Below are 17,827 nucleotides of genomic sequence, written 5' to 3'. Positions count from 1 at the left end.
AAATTAAATTCTTAAACTACAACAATATTTTTAAAGTGCCTGAAGTACCAAAGAAACCTGTGCCAGATGAGAAGGTACTTGTCCCAGTGTCTAAAAAAGTGGAAGAACATCCACCAGACAAAGGTACACTGGTTTCTGGTTCAACAGTGTGATTCTAGTTTTGTTTCTTCAGCTTTAGAAGAATGCAAATAACAATCCCATTCCTTGTCCTGGTGTGTTTGAACCACTCACTGGCCTATGTTTGATCATAGCCACTGTATTGTGGACGTTTCTGTTAGTCATGGGTGCTGTGCTTAATCTACATTTATTCTCTATGTTTGTGTCCTGTATTTTCTGTCTTTTGGATCTTGTGTATCTAAATTATTTAAACTACTTGGTGTTCCAAGAACAGATACTTCAAAAGACAATGTACCTAAACAGCCAGACTTCACCCTTAGCCTTACTATGTGAAGTTGTAATGCTGTAGTCTCTATGTTTGTAAGTTTACATCGTGCATAAATCTGTGGATAAAATCAATGTTATCTTTCATACACAATTACATTTTAACATATTTGTATAGTTATGTTAATTACACAGTTATCACTTTAGTATGTTCTGTGTTACATTGAAAATTAATTTAAAATATCTTTAAAGTGCCTGAAGTGCCCAAGAAAGTTCCAGGAAAAAAAGTACCTGTCCCTGTACATAAAAAGCCAGAACCTCCACCAGCCAAAGGTATCTCTTCTTATAAATGAACATGTGTATGATGTTTGTTATTGTGTCTGTATGTTTGGTATTAGACATTAACTGATGTATTGTAGCAGTTTGTGACAAATGTACTTGCTAATTCATAGTCTTTAGCTTCTGTGTAAGTTGTCTCTCAGTTTCTGATGTTGTGTCTAAGTTTTCTACAATTAAATACTGTCTTTGAAGTGTCAGAAATTCCAAGACCTCCCCCTGAAAAGATACCTATGTTTGTTCCTAAAGAAGAAGAGGAGGAAGAGGAAGCTGTTCCAGAGATACCAGCAAAAGGTACACCATTCCTTCTTGAAAACTGTCACAGACCTTTGTTCAGTTCATTAAAAGATCTTCATCTCTATTAACTGTTTTAATTTGGATGTAAACCTTAATTATCCTTCTGAGGGGAGTTTTCTTCTTATTGTTGGTCTTTGTGACTTTTGTCTGTGATTTTAGTAGCTTTGGTGCTCTAAAATTAATTGAAAAATGCTTATTAAAACAATATCTTTAAAGTGCCAGAGGTGCCCAAGAGAGCTGTCCCAGAAGACAAAGTGCCTGTTGCAGTTCCTAAAGTAAAGAAAATTCCACCAGCCAAAGGTATATCACATCATGGTGTATGCAGATAATTCCTCTCCTTTGCATTTTCTTACTGCAGTGGAAGCTCATTTTAAAAATCAATTTATACTTGTGTAAAATCAGAGCCTTGGTTCTAGCACCCTGCTGCTCCCCTGTAGTGAGCAGTGCTAGGTCTCAGGCAGGGCTTGATTGTCCATTCTGTTATTGCCTTCAGCCCACTGAATAATTCATTGTGGTAACAATATTCAGAACTAATGTTTAAATTAATTTAAATTTTGTTTAAACAAAATATGTGGAATATTTTATGGGCCTTTACCCAGAAATTCTCCTATTCAGGGAGATCATTCTGACAAGTACCTCAAGAGTATGCTAAAACTCTAAAAGCCTTTTAGCTAAACTTATATAAAAATAAAATCAAGGCACAAATGACCATAAAAATAACCAGAAGATATACTCTAAATATGAAAGTCAAAGTGAAGGCAGAATATTGTAGAGGCTGCTGTTTGGTGCTAAGCAAATTCCACCACAGCAGCTCAGGTTTTTAGAAAAAAATTTGAAAAGCAAGACACTGGAAGTTTTTTATATAGAAAAATAGATGCTTATAATCTTCTACAACCTCGTCTTTGTAGCATATCTTGCTAATATTTTCTGTTGGCAATGACACTGTATAATTAAAATAGGCAAAAGAGTTAATTCTTATATAATCCTTATAACATAATTGCACTTTGCTGTTTTCAGGGAGTGAAAAATAAGGCAGTTTCTCTTATTTTTGTTACTGTTGTTACTTTAGAGTTGGTGTCCTTGTGTTTCATGTTATGGATTTTTCTTTGTGAAGTTGTGAAAGTAAAGTTCTTAAAATAATATCTTTAAAGTGCCTGAGGTGGCAAAGAGAGTTATGCCTGAAGAAAAGGTTCCCATTTTTGTTCCTGAGGAAGAAGAAGAGGAAACTATTTCCGAGGAAATCATACCAGCAAAAGGTACATGATCTTTTCTTGCAAGTTACCCATGAGATCTTTTGGCTTCATTAAAATTAATCTTCATTTCTTGTTCTAAGTTGTATGTAAATCTTAATGATCTTTCTGGGGAGCTTGTGATCTTGTTTCATGTTTTTTCATGCTTTTAATGCTCTGAAAGTAAGTTTAAAATATGTTTGCAAAATAATATCTTTAAAGAGCCAGAGATTCCTAAGAAACCTGTCTCAAAAGAAAAAATATCTGTACCCGCACCTGAGAAACTGAAGCTTCCTCCAGCAAAAGGTACATAAATTAACACCTAGGAAAATGTGCTGTTATTCAGTGTCTCTATTTTATTTTGTTTGTTATTTATGTTAGTTTTGTGTCCCTGCTGTCTTTCTGTATTGATGTCTCATGGTTCCTGTCAAATTCATAGCGAAATATAAGCTCTGAAGTGATTTGACTTGTTCAAGAAGTCTGCCTGTGGATATAAAGTGTCTTTTGTTTTTATTTCTGTTTCATCTTTAAAACATTTAAAATACGTTCTGCAGATCAGTTCTAATTTCATTAAGTCTGTTTGTATATGTTGTCTGTTGTCTTTCTCACACTACTGGTGGGTGACATTCTTAAAATAAAATAATGTCTTTAAAGTGCCTGAGATGCCTAAGAAACGTGTTCCTGAAGTGAAAGAACCTGTTCCTAAAAAGGTGCCACCTCCACCAGCCAAAGGTATTGCAGTTTCTAAATGCTGTTTTCATTAATAGATAACATTCTTCATTCAAGTTGAGTTTAGCAAGGGACATTTTATTATGTCTGTCTTGTACTATATTTGTCCCCATGCTATTTGTTTGTTTGTGATTTTCTGTTCTGCTGTTTGTAAGCTTTGGGCTCTGTGTCTATTTAAAAATTGTGCAAAAAACCCACTGAAGTTAGGTCCTATCTTTAAAGTACCCAAGGTGCCTGAGAAGGTTGTTCCTGAAAAGAAAGTCCTTGTTGCACCCCCTGAAAAAGTGGAGGTTCCAGCTGCAAAAGGTATATGTACTCCTGAATATAATTAATATGTATGCGAAAAATACTCTTGACTTTCTTCTGCTTTTGTCTTTGTTGTATGAGAATCCTGCTTAAATTTATGTTCAAACTCTTCATTAGCAGTGTTTACATTGTAGAAACATAAAGCTCTGTTTCTTGTGCTTTTTCACTTACACTGCTTTAAGGTGTTGTTTTTTAAAAAAAAAAATTCTAAAAGAAATCCATATTTTTAAAGTCCCTGAGGTGCCTAAAAGAGCTGTGGCAGAAGAGAAAGTGCCAGCTGTTGTTCCCAAACCCAAAGAACCAACACTGACTAAAGGTACAGATATATTTCTTCTTATTCCTCCCAAAGATTTGTTTTTCCTCCTCATTCTTAAAATCTTTTATAGTATATATACTGTTTGAGAAGAATGTTCTTATATTTTAATGTAAGAATCTTGTGGCTATCATGTACATTTTCTGTTCTATATGGATAGTCTTGACTAAATGTAAAAAAAAAAATAAAATATTGTAAGGTAGTAACAATAATACTGTTTCCAAAATGCCCAAAGTATCCAAGAAACCTGTCCAGAAAGAAAAAGTCCCTGTTCCTGCTCCTGTGGTGGAGATGCATGAGTATACATATGAAGAGTATGAGAAGTATGAGACATATGAAGGTTTTGAAGAGTTTGAGGAGGTTCAGGAAACTGAAGAAATTGAGGCATATGAGGAACCTGAAGAACCTGAGAGATACAAGGAGATTCAGGAACAGGAATATGAAGAGGAGGCTGAGGAGAAAGAAGATGTCTACGAAAAGTATGCATTTAAGGAGAAGGAAGAGATCTATGAGAAATATGAGGAGGTATATGAGGAGGCGTACGAAATCCAACCAGCTATAGGTACATCAATTCATTATTTCTTTATTCTTATAGTTTCTTGAATTCTCAGCTACTGCTTAGGCCTTTTGGCCTGCTTTGGGTGTTTATTCATATTTTTCCCCATTTGTAGTCCTATGTATGTCTGTTGCTGGTAACGATAAATTCATTCAAAGATTGTTTCTCTCCTCCTCCTTCCTGAGGAATACTTCCCTTAAGAGTGGAATGGAAGGATTCCCCATCTGACAGCCCAAGAGTGAGCTAGTGTAGATATGACACAAACAAAGTAAATGATAATTTTCTGATACAGTTCAGCTTCAGCCTGAGCTAGATATTTTTATATGTTAACATTTGTTTCTTTTGCCCAGTTTAGCTCCTGTAAGTTACAGAGATGTTTAAATTCACGTAGGGCCTTCCTTCCCGTCATTTAAAGTTATGATCATAGGATCCCTCATGCCAAAGAGAAAGCATGTCTAAAATATACCAGAAAGATGTATGCTTATGTATTCCTTAGCTTTTGTTGCTCAAGAACTATTACGTAGCTGTTCAACTTGCCTCTGCATAAATGATGAGATGGTTCCTGTATAAAGGAGTGATTGCACTGCTTTCTGTGTTTGTATCTGTTGTAATTCCTCATAAATAACTAAAACCCCATAATTAAATATTTTTTAAAGTGCCTGAGGTGCCTAAAAGACCTCTGCTAGAAGAAAAAGTACCTGTTCCTGTTCCTAAAAAAGAAGCTCCACCAGCTAAAGGTACATCAACTATTAGATAAATTTAAAAACACAGAATTCTGCTTGAGTCTCTGAATCCCCATATCCAGTAATTTACCTATTCCTATTTGACTGCTAGACCTTTAACTTTCTTTTCAAAGACAGGAATTAAGTTACGAACAAAATAATATTTCTTTAACAAATCAAAACTGGTACAAATTACTTTCTGAGAACAAAGAAAGTGCAGGTAGGACCTTCAAGATTTAAATTTTGCTGTCACAATATAAGTGACATTTTATAGCTAATTATTGAAAATAAGCAGATGAATAAATGAATAAAAGTCTGTTGAGCTATAGCACCCTATCAGTGAAACACTAGTTCCCTACAGAATCCTAAAACACTATGACCTGCTTCAACCTCACAATTTGCTGGAGTGCATACAGTCCTGATGAGTGTTCTCTGTATCAGGCTGTACAAAAGAGAAGTATCATGAATAGCAATTGTCAGTGGATGCTAATCGAATATCTGTGCAAGTTTGGAGCTCTGTAACTTTCTGTTTAGAGCACTTAGTTTGCCAGAAATTCCATTTTGTGCTAATAAAATAGTTAACAAAAATTATATAATATGATAACACCACGATAATTGTTAGTTATTGTGAAAATAGTTGTTTCTCATATGAATTATCAGAATGAAATCAGTGGGAAAGGGTTTTGGGGTTTTTTTGCATAAAGACTTGGAGTTGATAGGAAATTGAAACCGTACCATATTCCCAGCTAGCATTAATTAGAGCTCATAGTTCATGAAACCAAATTGATAAGGCTTATCCTAGTCAAAAATTCATGTGAGCAGTGTTTTTCTTTCAGTGAAGTCTCTAGCTATGTGAACCCAAGCAAAACAGTCTGGATGAGTGGCTTGTAAGGTTGCCACTTAATAGCAATTGAGGACACCGTATTTTCTATTTTGCTAAATTTTCCAACTCTTTGTATTGTTTGCTTTTTGTTTAACTTCTATTCTTACATAATATTCGTACTGCAAAAGTTCTTAAAAAAACACTAATGTCTTTGAAGTGCCACCAGTGCTGAAGAAACCTGTTCCAAAAGAACAACTACGTGCTGTTCCTGAAAAGAAAGTGACTCCACCAGCTAAAGGTATACTACTTCTGCATTGTCTTCATTAATCGTGAGCTCTGATTTCAGTCTTTTGCCTTTATTATTTGTTGAGAAAGATGTGCATATGTTTAAAGTCCTCACAGGGTTTTTTTTCAACTGTTTGTGATTGAGTCTGTATTTGCCTGTTGGTTTCAAGTCATTTGTCGAAAATATGTGATAGTTGCTTTAAAAAAATGTGTGTTCTGTCATTAAACTACACATGAAAGTAGTTCAGAAAGGCATAATATTTTTATTTCTTCTGAAAAGGAAGGAGATTCCACCAACCCAATGTATGGCTATCTTTCAAGAATATATTTTAAATATGTTATTCTTCTGTGTAATCTTCAAAACTAACACAGTTGTTCTTTCAGGAAGCATTTAATCCTTTGTTGTTTCATGAATCTTCCTTGTTAGATTTGCTATTTCTCTTTCTAACTTCTTCCAAATAACTTTGAAAGCCCTAAAAGTAGATTGTATCTTAAAGGGCCAGCTGTTCTTGAAAGAACTGTCCCTGAAGAAAAGAAGCCTACACACACACCTGAAATAGAAGTTCCGTCAATAAAAGGTAAAGGAACCTTTGAAATGAGGTTCTGTGGAAAGGAAATATTGGTAGGTTTTTTCCCCACTAATATCTTCTAAAATGATCTTTATGTTCTTTACACCATGGCAAGAGTATCCAGTCTCTAAGTGCTCTAAGCGGATTCAGCTCTCAGTGATAGATGGACAACTGAGGCAGACATTTCAGATATGTGCTATACATGTGCTAAATATTAAATACATTGATTTATGAGTGAAAACATGCTGAGGAGGTGTCACCGCTTACACTACCATTACATAAAACTTTATAGCTTTTATATTTGTAATATAGCTGTGAACTTAGTTTAAACTGGAGTTTTGAAGCCAATACATCCGTCATGATATTGGTGGTGAAGTAATAGGGCAAGAGCTAGTAAGTTAAAACCATTAAAGCTGTTCTTTATATCAGGAGGAAACACATCACAATGCAGTGAGAAAAGCAAATGTTTTATGCTTTTTGACAGCAGCAAATATAAATTTATTCACATAAATAATTGTTCTAGCAAGACAATTCTAGAACTGTATAGTATTTCATTCTTGAAAAGGCACAGTATTTGGGACCTCAAAAGAACTTAGTTTTCTGGGTTTATTTCTGTTTGGTACTGCAAAAGCTGGAAATTATTTTGAGGTTACTAAAAGAAAGCTAATATCTTTGAAGTTCCTGAGTTTCACAAGAAAGCTGTCCTTGAAGAGAGAGTACCCACCATTACTCCTAGAGAAGAGGAGCCTCCTTTGTATGAAGGTACATCAATGACACATCTACCAAGCAGTAAATTGCAGAGAATATATCCATTCATGCGGTAGATTGTTCTGTAAAATGTGAGACATTTTGAATTCATATTTTTAATTATTTAAAAGTAACTTCCATCCACGTCTTTGAGACTCTCTCTACCCCCAACATTAGTTATAGTTTAGCATTTTTAGGATATTGTTTTCTCCCTCTAATAATCAGAGAAACATAAATAAGAGAGAAACTAAGTTTCTGATCCAGGAAAGCACTATAGCCACATTGGACCAAATAAATGATCTTAAGTAGACACTGGTTTAAGAGCCATACTGAGTAACAAGTATTTTTTGAGCCGGGGTAGAGATAGTGAACACCAAATGAGGACAGGTGAAATTCAGTTACAATTTCTATCTAATACACAGACCTAAGTAACTAGAAAATAAAACTAAATATTTCAGCAAACTTGTATTTTAGTAATTGGGAGTGGTCACTTCTAGCAAAAGTAGGTAAATGATCAGGCTGAAATGAGATACCTAAATAATTTATGTTCAAACAGCTCTTTGTCAATTTACATGTCTGCATTTTTGTATTGTAAGTTGTCTTTCTAATCTTGTCTTGTAAATAATATTAAAGTATGTAAAATAATATCTTTAAAGAGCCTGAAGTTCACAGAGAAGTTCCAATAGAAGAAAAAGTCCCTATTGTTATTCCTAGTGAACCGGAAGCTCCACCATCTAAAGGTACAACCAACTTTGCAAGCAATCTATAAAGTAACACATTCTCTACAAATTAGTTATTAATCTTCATCATTCCATCTATGTGCTAATCTGTTATTTAATGTGTTTATTCTAATGTTTCCTTAGATGCTATATGTCTGTCATTGCTTCTATGTTACTTACATTTTGTATAATGTTCTTTAAAAAATGTGGTATCTTTGAAGTACCTGCAGTGACAAAGAAAACTGTCCCACGGAAGAAAATACCTGCTGTTGTACCTACAGAAGAAGCTCCTCCAGCTAAAGGTACATGACCTCCAAATGAATTTTCTTCTAGCCTCTTTCAAAAGTGAGGTACCAAGTGAAAAAAAACAACATGCTTGCTTTTCTTGAACAGTATGACCAGGTGCTATGTACAGTTTTCTTCCATTTGATCTCTTGTTGTAAATTTTGTCTGTTTGTTTGTTTTTATCTTAGAAAGACAGCATACATACAGGGAGATCAGAGATTAAAAATGCAAACATTTTGTGACCATTTACAAAGAATTCAAAAAATACTTCAACATCTTTCTTCATATGTTAAACTAATTAACAACTAAGAATAATTCATCATTCAGGAAAACAAATTCAAAGAGCATTTTCTCTACGTTATTTCAGTGCTGAACAACTCTATAGATGTTTAAAACAGTATTTAGTTAATTGCACTGGAGTTTTGCCTTGCAAAATGGGTAATTTTGAAATTTCAAAAAAAATAAAACCTTTTAAATTGCCAAAATTGCTAGATACTGTTTGATAAGAAAAAAAACCCTAACTACTATCTTTTCAGAGAAGACAAATTCAGACCTGTAAGCACTAGGAGTTAAAAAAAAAAAAGTGAACTCTAGAAAGTTGGTGAGGTGTATTCACAGGTTAATACCATGTATTTTCATATTGTTCTGGTGGCATTTGTTACTGTTTTACAAAGTTGTACTACTTATTTCCTAGTGCAAATGTCTAAAATAAACCAATATTTTTAAGTTCCTGAAGTACCAAAGAAAGCTGTCCACAAAGAAAAAATACCTCCTGCTCTACCTAAAGAAGCAGCTTCACACCTTAAAGGTACAAAAAATTTTAATTAGGATTTGAAGGATAAAAAAATATGTTTTCATATATAAATCTTTAATTATTTTGAAAGCATCGTGTCTACCATAAACTAGAGTTTAGTTAGCAGCTTTGGTTAGCTGCAACAGTATAAAACTGATTTTTTAAAAAAATTTAAAATGTATCACCTATATTTGTTCCTAAGGGGAAAATTAGCTTTATGTGCAAAAGAAATTGTGAGGGACTCCAACTTGAGATCAGTCTGGGTGTGGGTGGGGACTGGTGCAGGAACAGAAAAAGTGACAGCTTAGATAGACAGGGCCTATCTCTTTGTACTCAAGGAAGTACCTCATTTTAGGACATACCACACATCTTTCTTCTGGCAAGCTGCAGAGGTCAGATCAGGGTAGAATATGAGACTCTTTTCTTCCCTCATTGGAAAGAATCCTAATTTTGAGGATAGGTATAAAATAGAGCATCTGTCTTAAGATGAACTTGCATATGTAGTTGCATTTGTTCTTTAACAATGTCTTTTTTTCTGAAGATATTCTAAGTTAATTTAAGTATTTAAACTAATATCTTTCAAGTACATGAAGTTTATGAGGAGATGCACATAGAAGAAGAAATTTCTACTGTTCGTAGAAAAGAGGAGGCTCTAGCACCTAGAGGTATATATCTTCATCATCTCTTCCTGCAATTTGCAAAGTCATGAACTCCAGGAAAATTAAATTATTCATGTTGGTGGCTTAGTTCTTGTTCAATGTAATTAATATTTGTGTTCATTCTTTTAGTACCTTACTTACATTACAAACTTTGGATATTTTATGAATTTTATTTCTGTTCTGTATAAAGTCTTATAATGAACTAATATCTTTAAAGTGTCCACAGTCATTAAGAAATCTGTACTAGAAGAAAAAGTGCCTATTGCTGTGACTAAAAAACCAGAACCTACTCCTTTGCCTAAAAGACCAGAATCTCCACCATCTAAAGGTACTTTGATAGCCTAATGGAACTGAGGTCTTTGCTGATAACATCTTTTTCTGTTTCTTACATCATTTCTGATTTAATTGTTCATAGTCCACTTGTGTCAGATTTGTGGTATTTATGTTGTATATGTCCCTTTTCCTGTTTCTCAACTTGTCTTTAAGTCAAAAAATTAAAATTAAAATCAGTAAATAACTTTCAAGTGCCTGATTTGCCCAAGAAAAGTATTCCTGAAGAGAAACCTGTCCCTCTGTCTAAAAAGCCAGAAGCTCCACCTGCAAAAGATATAGGTCAACCTATCCTTTCCTTCTCCTTTTTGTTCAGCTTTCTTCCATCCCTTATTTTGTTGTTGTCAAATCATTAAAAATTAGTTGAGTTTCTCTTATTCTTCTACCCAAGAGCAATCCATTATGATGGCAGAATTGTCACAGAAACTAGTCAAAGGGACTAAAAATAAGGACAATGCTAGCTGAGTCAACATACAGTGAGATTTACAGAAAAAACATTTTCACTTCATAGGAGTTTATAGGTGCTGTAAACAGCCTCAGAAATTCTATCAATACTCAAGCAAGAAGTATATATGTACTTCCTCTTTCACATTGCTCGTGTTAAACTATGGGGTCAATTAATTTTGAATGGACATAGCATAAGGCACAGAAAGCAGCTGTGACATTTCATTCAGACGTTTTAGAAGTCTGTCTGAACTAGCAGTTTGTGTGGCATGACACCACTGTATGACAAAAGATCTCCAGCAAAGTTGCTTCAAACTTTGCCAGAGGGATAGAACCACAGAGACTTTTTTTAAACTTGTAGCTGTTTTCATGGTATCCTTATACATCTACTTGTTTTGTCATATTTCTCTGTATTGCATGTTTTATTTTCACAATTCTTAGTAGCAGACTAATATCTTTAAAGTGTCCAAGGTACCTAAGAAATCTGTCTCAGGAGAGAAAGTAAATGCTGCTGTGCCTAAAAAGCTAAAAGTAACACCACCTAAAGCTTATATGTCAATAATTGTGACTCTCTGAGGAGATTTCTCTTTCTCTTGGTCAGTAAGTTTTACAGTAGAAGAAAGAATTAACCTTCATTTCCCATTTACAAAAAATCCTAGTAGTATGTAATAGTATACAATATTTTTTGCATGATGTATCTCTTTATATCTGACCTTATGTTTCTTTCTTTTATGCTTCTTGTGAGACTCTTTCTTCTTAATAATTTACATATTTTTGAGTGCTTTAAATATAATAAAAATGAATGCTGTTTTCTTTAAAGTGCCAGAGGTGCCCAAGAAAACCCCAGAAGAGGAAGTGCCCATTGCTGTGCCTAAAAAACCAGAACCACCACCAGTCAAAGGTATGTTGCACAAAAGATAACTAAAATTTGGAAGAGAAAAAAACTCTGCCTTGATTGATTATTTTTTTGAATGTATGTTGGTGTTGTCCTGTTACTTTTATTATCTGTGCTTACAGTTCCATATATGCTACCATTTTGAAAATTCGTCTTGAATCATTGCTGTAATCAGTCTACTAGAAATACTGATGTGGCTGGGCAGAGATAAGACTGATACTTGAGAACTACAGCAGAAATCCTAAAGAGAAATCAGGGCTTCTGTGATCTGAAATACTCCCAGCTGACAGTGAAAAATTAACCCCAGAAGAGAGGTTAAGAATTTCACAGTATAGAATAAGTGATACAGGTGTCTAAAACAGGAGAAACCCTCCATGCATAGATGAAAAATTTATACCAAGAAGCCATCAGGCATAGGGGAATGTGACAAGGAATACAGAACGCACAATGGTAGCCTTAGTCAGATGGAGATTTGGGACATTGTTTAATAAAATGGAAAAAATAATGTAATGTAGAAGAAGAAACTCCAAAAGACTCTGAGGTGTTTCCTCAGAATTTACAGGGCCATGAAAGGACTGTAAGTGAATAAAAATGTCATATAATAACCAAAAATAATCTCTTTCCTTAAAGTGCCTGAAGCACCCAAGCAAGTAGTTGTAGAAGAGAAGATCAAAGTTGCTGTACCTAAAAAGCCAGAAGTACCACCAGCTAAAGGTACTTGTCATTAATAAACCCATGGAAATAATCTTTCTTACCTTCAATGATAAAACCTTTTGATACTATTTCCCCACCTTTCTATCTTAGAAACTGTGATTTTTGTATTTAATTTTTTGGAGCAGCCTCTTTATTCTTCTCAAATGACTCTTGATCAATATTGAGAGCAAAAAGCCTATTTAGTAAAGGGTATGATGTTTAATTGATGTTACCTTGTAATCCTTTTGTTTGTTTTCTTTTTCCACTTCAATGCTATTTAAATTCTTCAAATTCTTGGTATTAACATGATTATTAATTTTAAAGTGCCAGAAGTGCCCAAGAAAATCCCAGATGAGAAAATACCAGTTGCGGAGCCTAAAAAACCAGCGGTTCCACCAGCTAAAGGTACTTGTCATTATGATAAAATTAACAGAATCAAAAACATCACTCTTTTATTATTTTAACACTATATAAAACAGTACCCAAGATCTCCGTTAGAATTGTCTTCTGTGGTCAAAGGTTTTTCAAGTGAACAAATGTGTTGTGTGAAAAAAATAGATCTTAGCAATTAGTGTTCTCATACTGTTCTGCTGTTATGCTTTAATGTTGTTCTGAAATTCTTATAGTAAAAGTTATTAATATTTTTCAAGTGCCCGAGGTACCAAAGAAAGTGGTCCCAGAAGAGGTTTCAGTTAAAGTACCAAAGAAACCAGAACCTCCACCAACTAAAGGTAACTGCTGTACACAATTAATGAAAAAAAACCCCTTCCTTGTCTAGGGTCCCGTTTTAACATATTGGTAATTTACTATAAATGTTCTATAAAATATTTATGTTATTTAAATTATTGTTTTTACATCTGTACCTCAGTGACACATCAGAGAGAATATTCTGTAGGCAAAGAAAAATTGATACATCCAGGACCACTGATTATTTTGATGTCCCTGAGATTTACTTTTTCTTAGTGTCTTGATGCTGCAGACACATTTGAATTTAATACAAACAAAATTAATTACTTTCTTTAAAGTGCCTGAGGTGCCAAAGAAAGTGGTTTCAGAAGAAAAAGTACACATTGAAGTTCCTAAGAAACCAGAACCTCCACCACCTAAAGGTACATGTTCAATACCAATAAAATTGCACAGAAAATTTAATCCATTTTTCTAAATATTATCTTTTTTATGTTTGTGTTATCCTCTTTTTTATATTCTAATATTTATAAATGTTACAGATTGTGTTGTCTTCTTCACTTGTGAATAGCTTCTAGTAAGCAACAATGGCTATTAATACTGTGCATCTAGCAATATGAAAAAAACCCAAAACTTATAAATAAGCTTGTTTGTTTGGGGTTTTTTTTCTGTTGCTGTTTGATAATTTTCACCTTGGAGCTATTGTTGCCTTTGTAATTCCTATTCTTCAAACTCCTGAAATTAAAACAAATAAATATATTTAAAGAACCTGAAGTGCCGAAGAAAGTTGTTCCAGAAAAGAAAATACCTGTGCCTAAAGAACCAGAACCTGTGATTGTCCCAGAACCAGAGGCTGCACCTGAAGGACCAGAACCTCTACCAGAGGAAGGTAAATCTCAACACTAATAAAATAACAAAGGCAATATTTTTCCTTTTTTTTTAACACTGTGATTTTCCAGGCCTTCTGTTTTCTGAGATTCTGATTTATGCTTGTTCTATGTGTCTGCGTATGTGTGTGAAACAGACATACGTGGGGTTTTTTGAAGAATAGTGACAAATCCTGGATGTTTGAATTGCCTGCATTTTATGCTTAAATTAAATTTTTACTATTTTGGATTATTCTTACTATTCTGCCTCCTTGGGTTCATGGAAACAATGACAGCTAATATCTTTAAAGTGACAGTAGTAGAAGAAAACAAAGAACCTCTTCTAGTAGCTAAAAGCAGAAGACATTAATGAAATTGAAATACCAGAAGCTCCACCAAGAAAAACTAGATTCTGTCACTGTTACTTCTTGAAAGAGTCTTCATCTTATTACCTGCAATGTTATTAATATCTTTTGTCCTGTCCATTCTGTTTATAATTATCATGGATTTCATTTATAGCATAAGTTATACTATCAGTGCATGTAAGCGCATGAGGCTTGTGAGGGGGATGTGTGTGTACATTTGAGAGAAAAGGGAGAAGAGCCAGTATATAGTATAATCATCATTAAAAAGGTCAACATAAGTGGTTGGTACCTGATAAGCTTTTAGTGTTTTTATGTGGTTTTGTTTCATGATTCACTTAAATTTGCTATGATTGTCAGTGCAGTTGTTAAATTCAGAACTAATAACTTTTATGTACATAAAGTGGCCAAGACAACTTTCCCAGAAAAGAAAGTACCTGTTCCAGTTTCCCGAAAACCAAAGGCCATTGCAGGACACCCAAAACCAAAGCCTCAAGAAGTAGAACCTCAAGAACTGGAATCTGCTGGCATAGCCCTAAAACAAAAGCTTTTTATGGCACCGCAAAAACTAGAGCATGTTGTGGCATCTGAGAAGCCCAAGACTGTTTTGGTATCCCAACAACCAGAATCTGTTGTGGTGCCTGAGAAACCAGAATTTCTTGTCGTAACTGAGGAACCCAAGCCTGATGTGACATCCCAGAAACTAAAGCATGGTGTGATACCCCCAAAACAAGAGCCTATTGTGGAACCCCGAAAACCAGAGCATATTGTAGCACCTGTGGAACCAGAGTTTGCTGCGGTGCCTGAGAAATCCAAGCTTGATGCACCACCCCAAAAGCTAAAGCATGGTGTGATGCCCTCAAAACAAAAGCCTGTTCTGGAACCCCAAAAGCCAGAGCTATTCATGGCCCCTGAGGAATCTGAGCGCACTGGGGTGCCTGAGGAGTCAGAGACAGTTGTATCAATCAAAAAATCAGACCGTGTTGTGGTGCCCCCCAAACCAAAACCTTTTGCTCCACCCAAAAAACCAGAGGTTGTTGTAGCACCTGAAGAAACAGAGTTTATTGCAGAGTTCAAAAAATCAGTCACTATTGAAGTGTCCAGAAAATCAAAGACTCTTGTGGCTCCCTGCAAGCCAGAACCTGTCATGGTGCCTGAGGAAACAGACTCAGTTTTAGCATCCCCAAGACTAAAGCCTTCTACAGCACTTCGAAAACCAAAGCCTGAAGTGGCATCTGAAGAACCAGAGCCTGTTTTGGCACCTGAGAAACCACCACCAGCTGAGCTGACTGAAAAGCAAGAGAGTGTTGCTATACCTAAAAAACAAACAGCTCCACGGTCTAAAGGTACCTCTTATGAATAGGATCTTTTCTCCTTCTCTTGAGCATACTATGTTTTCCTGCTTGTTTTGAAGTTTAATGTATATAACTAAAAGTTACTAATATCTTTAAAGAGCCTGCAGTGCCCAAAAAGTCTGTACCAGAAGAGAAAATTCCTGTAGCTGTTCCTGAAAAATCAGAACCTCCGTCAGTCAGAGGTACATGTTATCATGAATACATGATAAACACTCCTAATCTTCTCTTAAGCATTATCTTAACCTCTTGTTGTCTGTCATTTCAAATCTGAGGCTTTAAATGATGCTTGCTAAACAAATCACACTGAGTATGAGTGTGTCAAACTGTTACTTCAGAACATTTGTATTGTCCTCTGTGTTTCAGCGTCTGTGCTTATGTTTAGTTGTATTATAATTGTAAAATGAAATGCACTAATATCTTTGAAGTGCCTGAGATGCCTGAGAGGGCTGTCCCAGAGGAGAAAGTGCCCACTGCTGTACCTAAAAAACCAGGAGCTCCACTTGCTAAAGGTACATACCACCATGATTATCATCATAAAGATGGAGTTTGTTTTTACAGTCAATCTAATTTTAAATTGATCTTTCACTATATACTTTGGTATGTAAAATGTGAGAGATGTACCAAATATGAATTGCTGTTCAGGTTTGTCAAATGTTTGCTCAACTAAAACCACCCAAACTTTTGTTGTACTGGGGGTTTTTTGGCATTTTCAAAAAGTTCAGGATATAAGATTTGATTTCTTAGGCTACAGAATTAAACCAAGCAGTATGATGAACTCCTGTCTACCAATAAATGCCAAAGCTTTATGGATACTAACAAGAGAATGAATGCATAAACTGCTGCTCACATTATTAGAAGGGATGGTTTAGTACATGGATTAGTGGGACTTGGCAGTATTAGGTTTATGGTTGGACTAAATGATCTTAAAGATCTTTTCCAACTTAAACGAGTCTATGATTCTGTGACAAAGGACAAAATAAGCAGAAAGTAGCAGTTTCTGTACATAAAGCAAAGTAATTGCAAATATCTCTATGTACCTGTGTTGCCATGGGTAGCATCATGAAGCAGAACCTTTTCTTTGAACTGTTAATTATAATGTGCCTGTATTTTGGTCATATGTCAACATTCTCCACTCTGTGGTTTGTGAAGTTTTTGTATTGTATGAATAACACCAAAGAGCTCTAAAGTTCCTGTGAACACTGAATTCACTGAGCCTTGTAAGAGGCATTTATTTTCTCAGATTAATCAGGATGAGAGACTTTATAATTGAAATACCAAAAAAACAGTTTAAGATACTTTAAAACTGTACATACCATAGGTTGATGCAGTGCTGCATGATTACATTTCCTTTAGAAAGTCCCAAGCGCTGGCCAGATGTTGTGGTTTAACCCTGGCCAGCAACCCAGCACCACACAGCCGCTTGGTCACTGCCCCCCCGCCCCCCCCCAGAGGGATGGGAAGGAGGATCAGAAAGGCATGTAAAACTCAAAGGTTGAGATAAGAACAATTTAATAGGTAAAGCAAAAGCTGTGCATGCAAGCAAAGCAAAGCAAGGATTTCATTCCCCACTGCCCATGGGCAGGCAGGTGCTCAGCCATCCCCAGGGAAGCTGAGCTCCATCACGCATAATGGTTACTTGGGAAGACAAACGCCATAATGCCAGATGTCCCCCAATTCCTTCTTTTTCCCTCAGTTTATATACTCACCATGACGTCATATGGTATGGAATACCCCTTTGGCTAGCCTGGGTCACCTGTCCTGGCTGTGTCCCCCCCAGTTTCCCGTGCTCCTCCAGCCCTCTGGCTGGCAGGGCCCAAGGAACTGAAAAGTCCTTGATTTAGTGTAAAGACTACCCAGCAACAACTAAAAACACCAGTGTCCTATCAACATTGTTCTCACATCAGAGCCAAACCACAGCACTGTACTAGCTACCAAGAAGAAAATTAACTCTATCCCAGCTGAAACCAGGACACCAGAAAAGTGAGCATTCCCTCTGCCACCAGATTTTGTCCATATGAAATACAGTGACATTCCTCAAGTCACTATATAAATATCACTCACAGTGATATATAAAGCACTTAAAGAACATAAATTAATATTACAGGAAACAGTTGTAAGCAGCATCTAGTGATTAAAATAGAAGCCAGAGCTGTTACAGGAAACAATGTGCAAAGCAAAAAAAAAAAAAAAAAGAGAGGAAAAGTACAAAGACAGAAAAAGAAAGGTGAAGACAACTTAAAGGATAGAGTGATAAGACACTGTGCATGTATTATTGATTGCCTTGTCGCTTCATGTGCATCTGTAAGTGCCCACAAAACTAAGATACACTAATATCTTTGAAGTGCCCAAGGTGCCCAAGAAAGGTGTTCGGGAAGAGCCCATACCTATAACTGTGCCAAAAAAGCCAGAACCTGCACCAGTTCAAGGTACCTGTCACCCTGTGCATCAG

The 17,827-nt window shown here is 35.5% G+C and overlaps 1 protein-coding gene across 1 annotated transcript in view; it reads left to right on the top strand.

The window, feature by feature from the left end:
• Window positions 1-17,827, top strand: part of TTN (titin) — a 238,738-nt gene that overhangs the window by 106,375 nt on the left and 114,536 nt on the right. Inside the window, 4 exon segments of the mRNA XM_037397744.1 lie at window positions 11,344-11,424; window positions 12,049-12,132; window positions 12,762-12,842; window positions 13,137-13,220. Of these exon segments, the coding sequence (XP_037253641.1) occupies window positions 11,344-11,424; window positions 12,049-12,132; window positions 12,762-12,842; window positions 13,137-13,220 (330 nt within the window).

The sequence above is a fragment of the Falco rusticolus genome, chromosome 8, assembly GCF_015220075.1.
Source record: "Falco rusticolus isolate bFalRus1 chromosome 8, bFalRus1.pri, whole genome shotgun sequence".
In the NCBI taxonomy this organism is placed as follows: domain Eukaryota; kingdom Metazoa; phylum Chordata; class Aves; order Falconiformes; family Falconidae; genus Falco; species Falco rusticolus.
The sequence above is the reverse complement of the archived record's forward strand: the minus strand, read 5'-3'. Positions and strand labels throughout refer to the sequence as shown.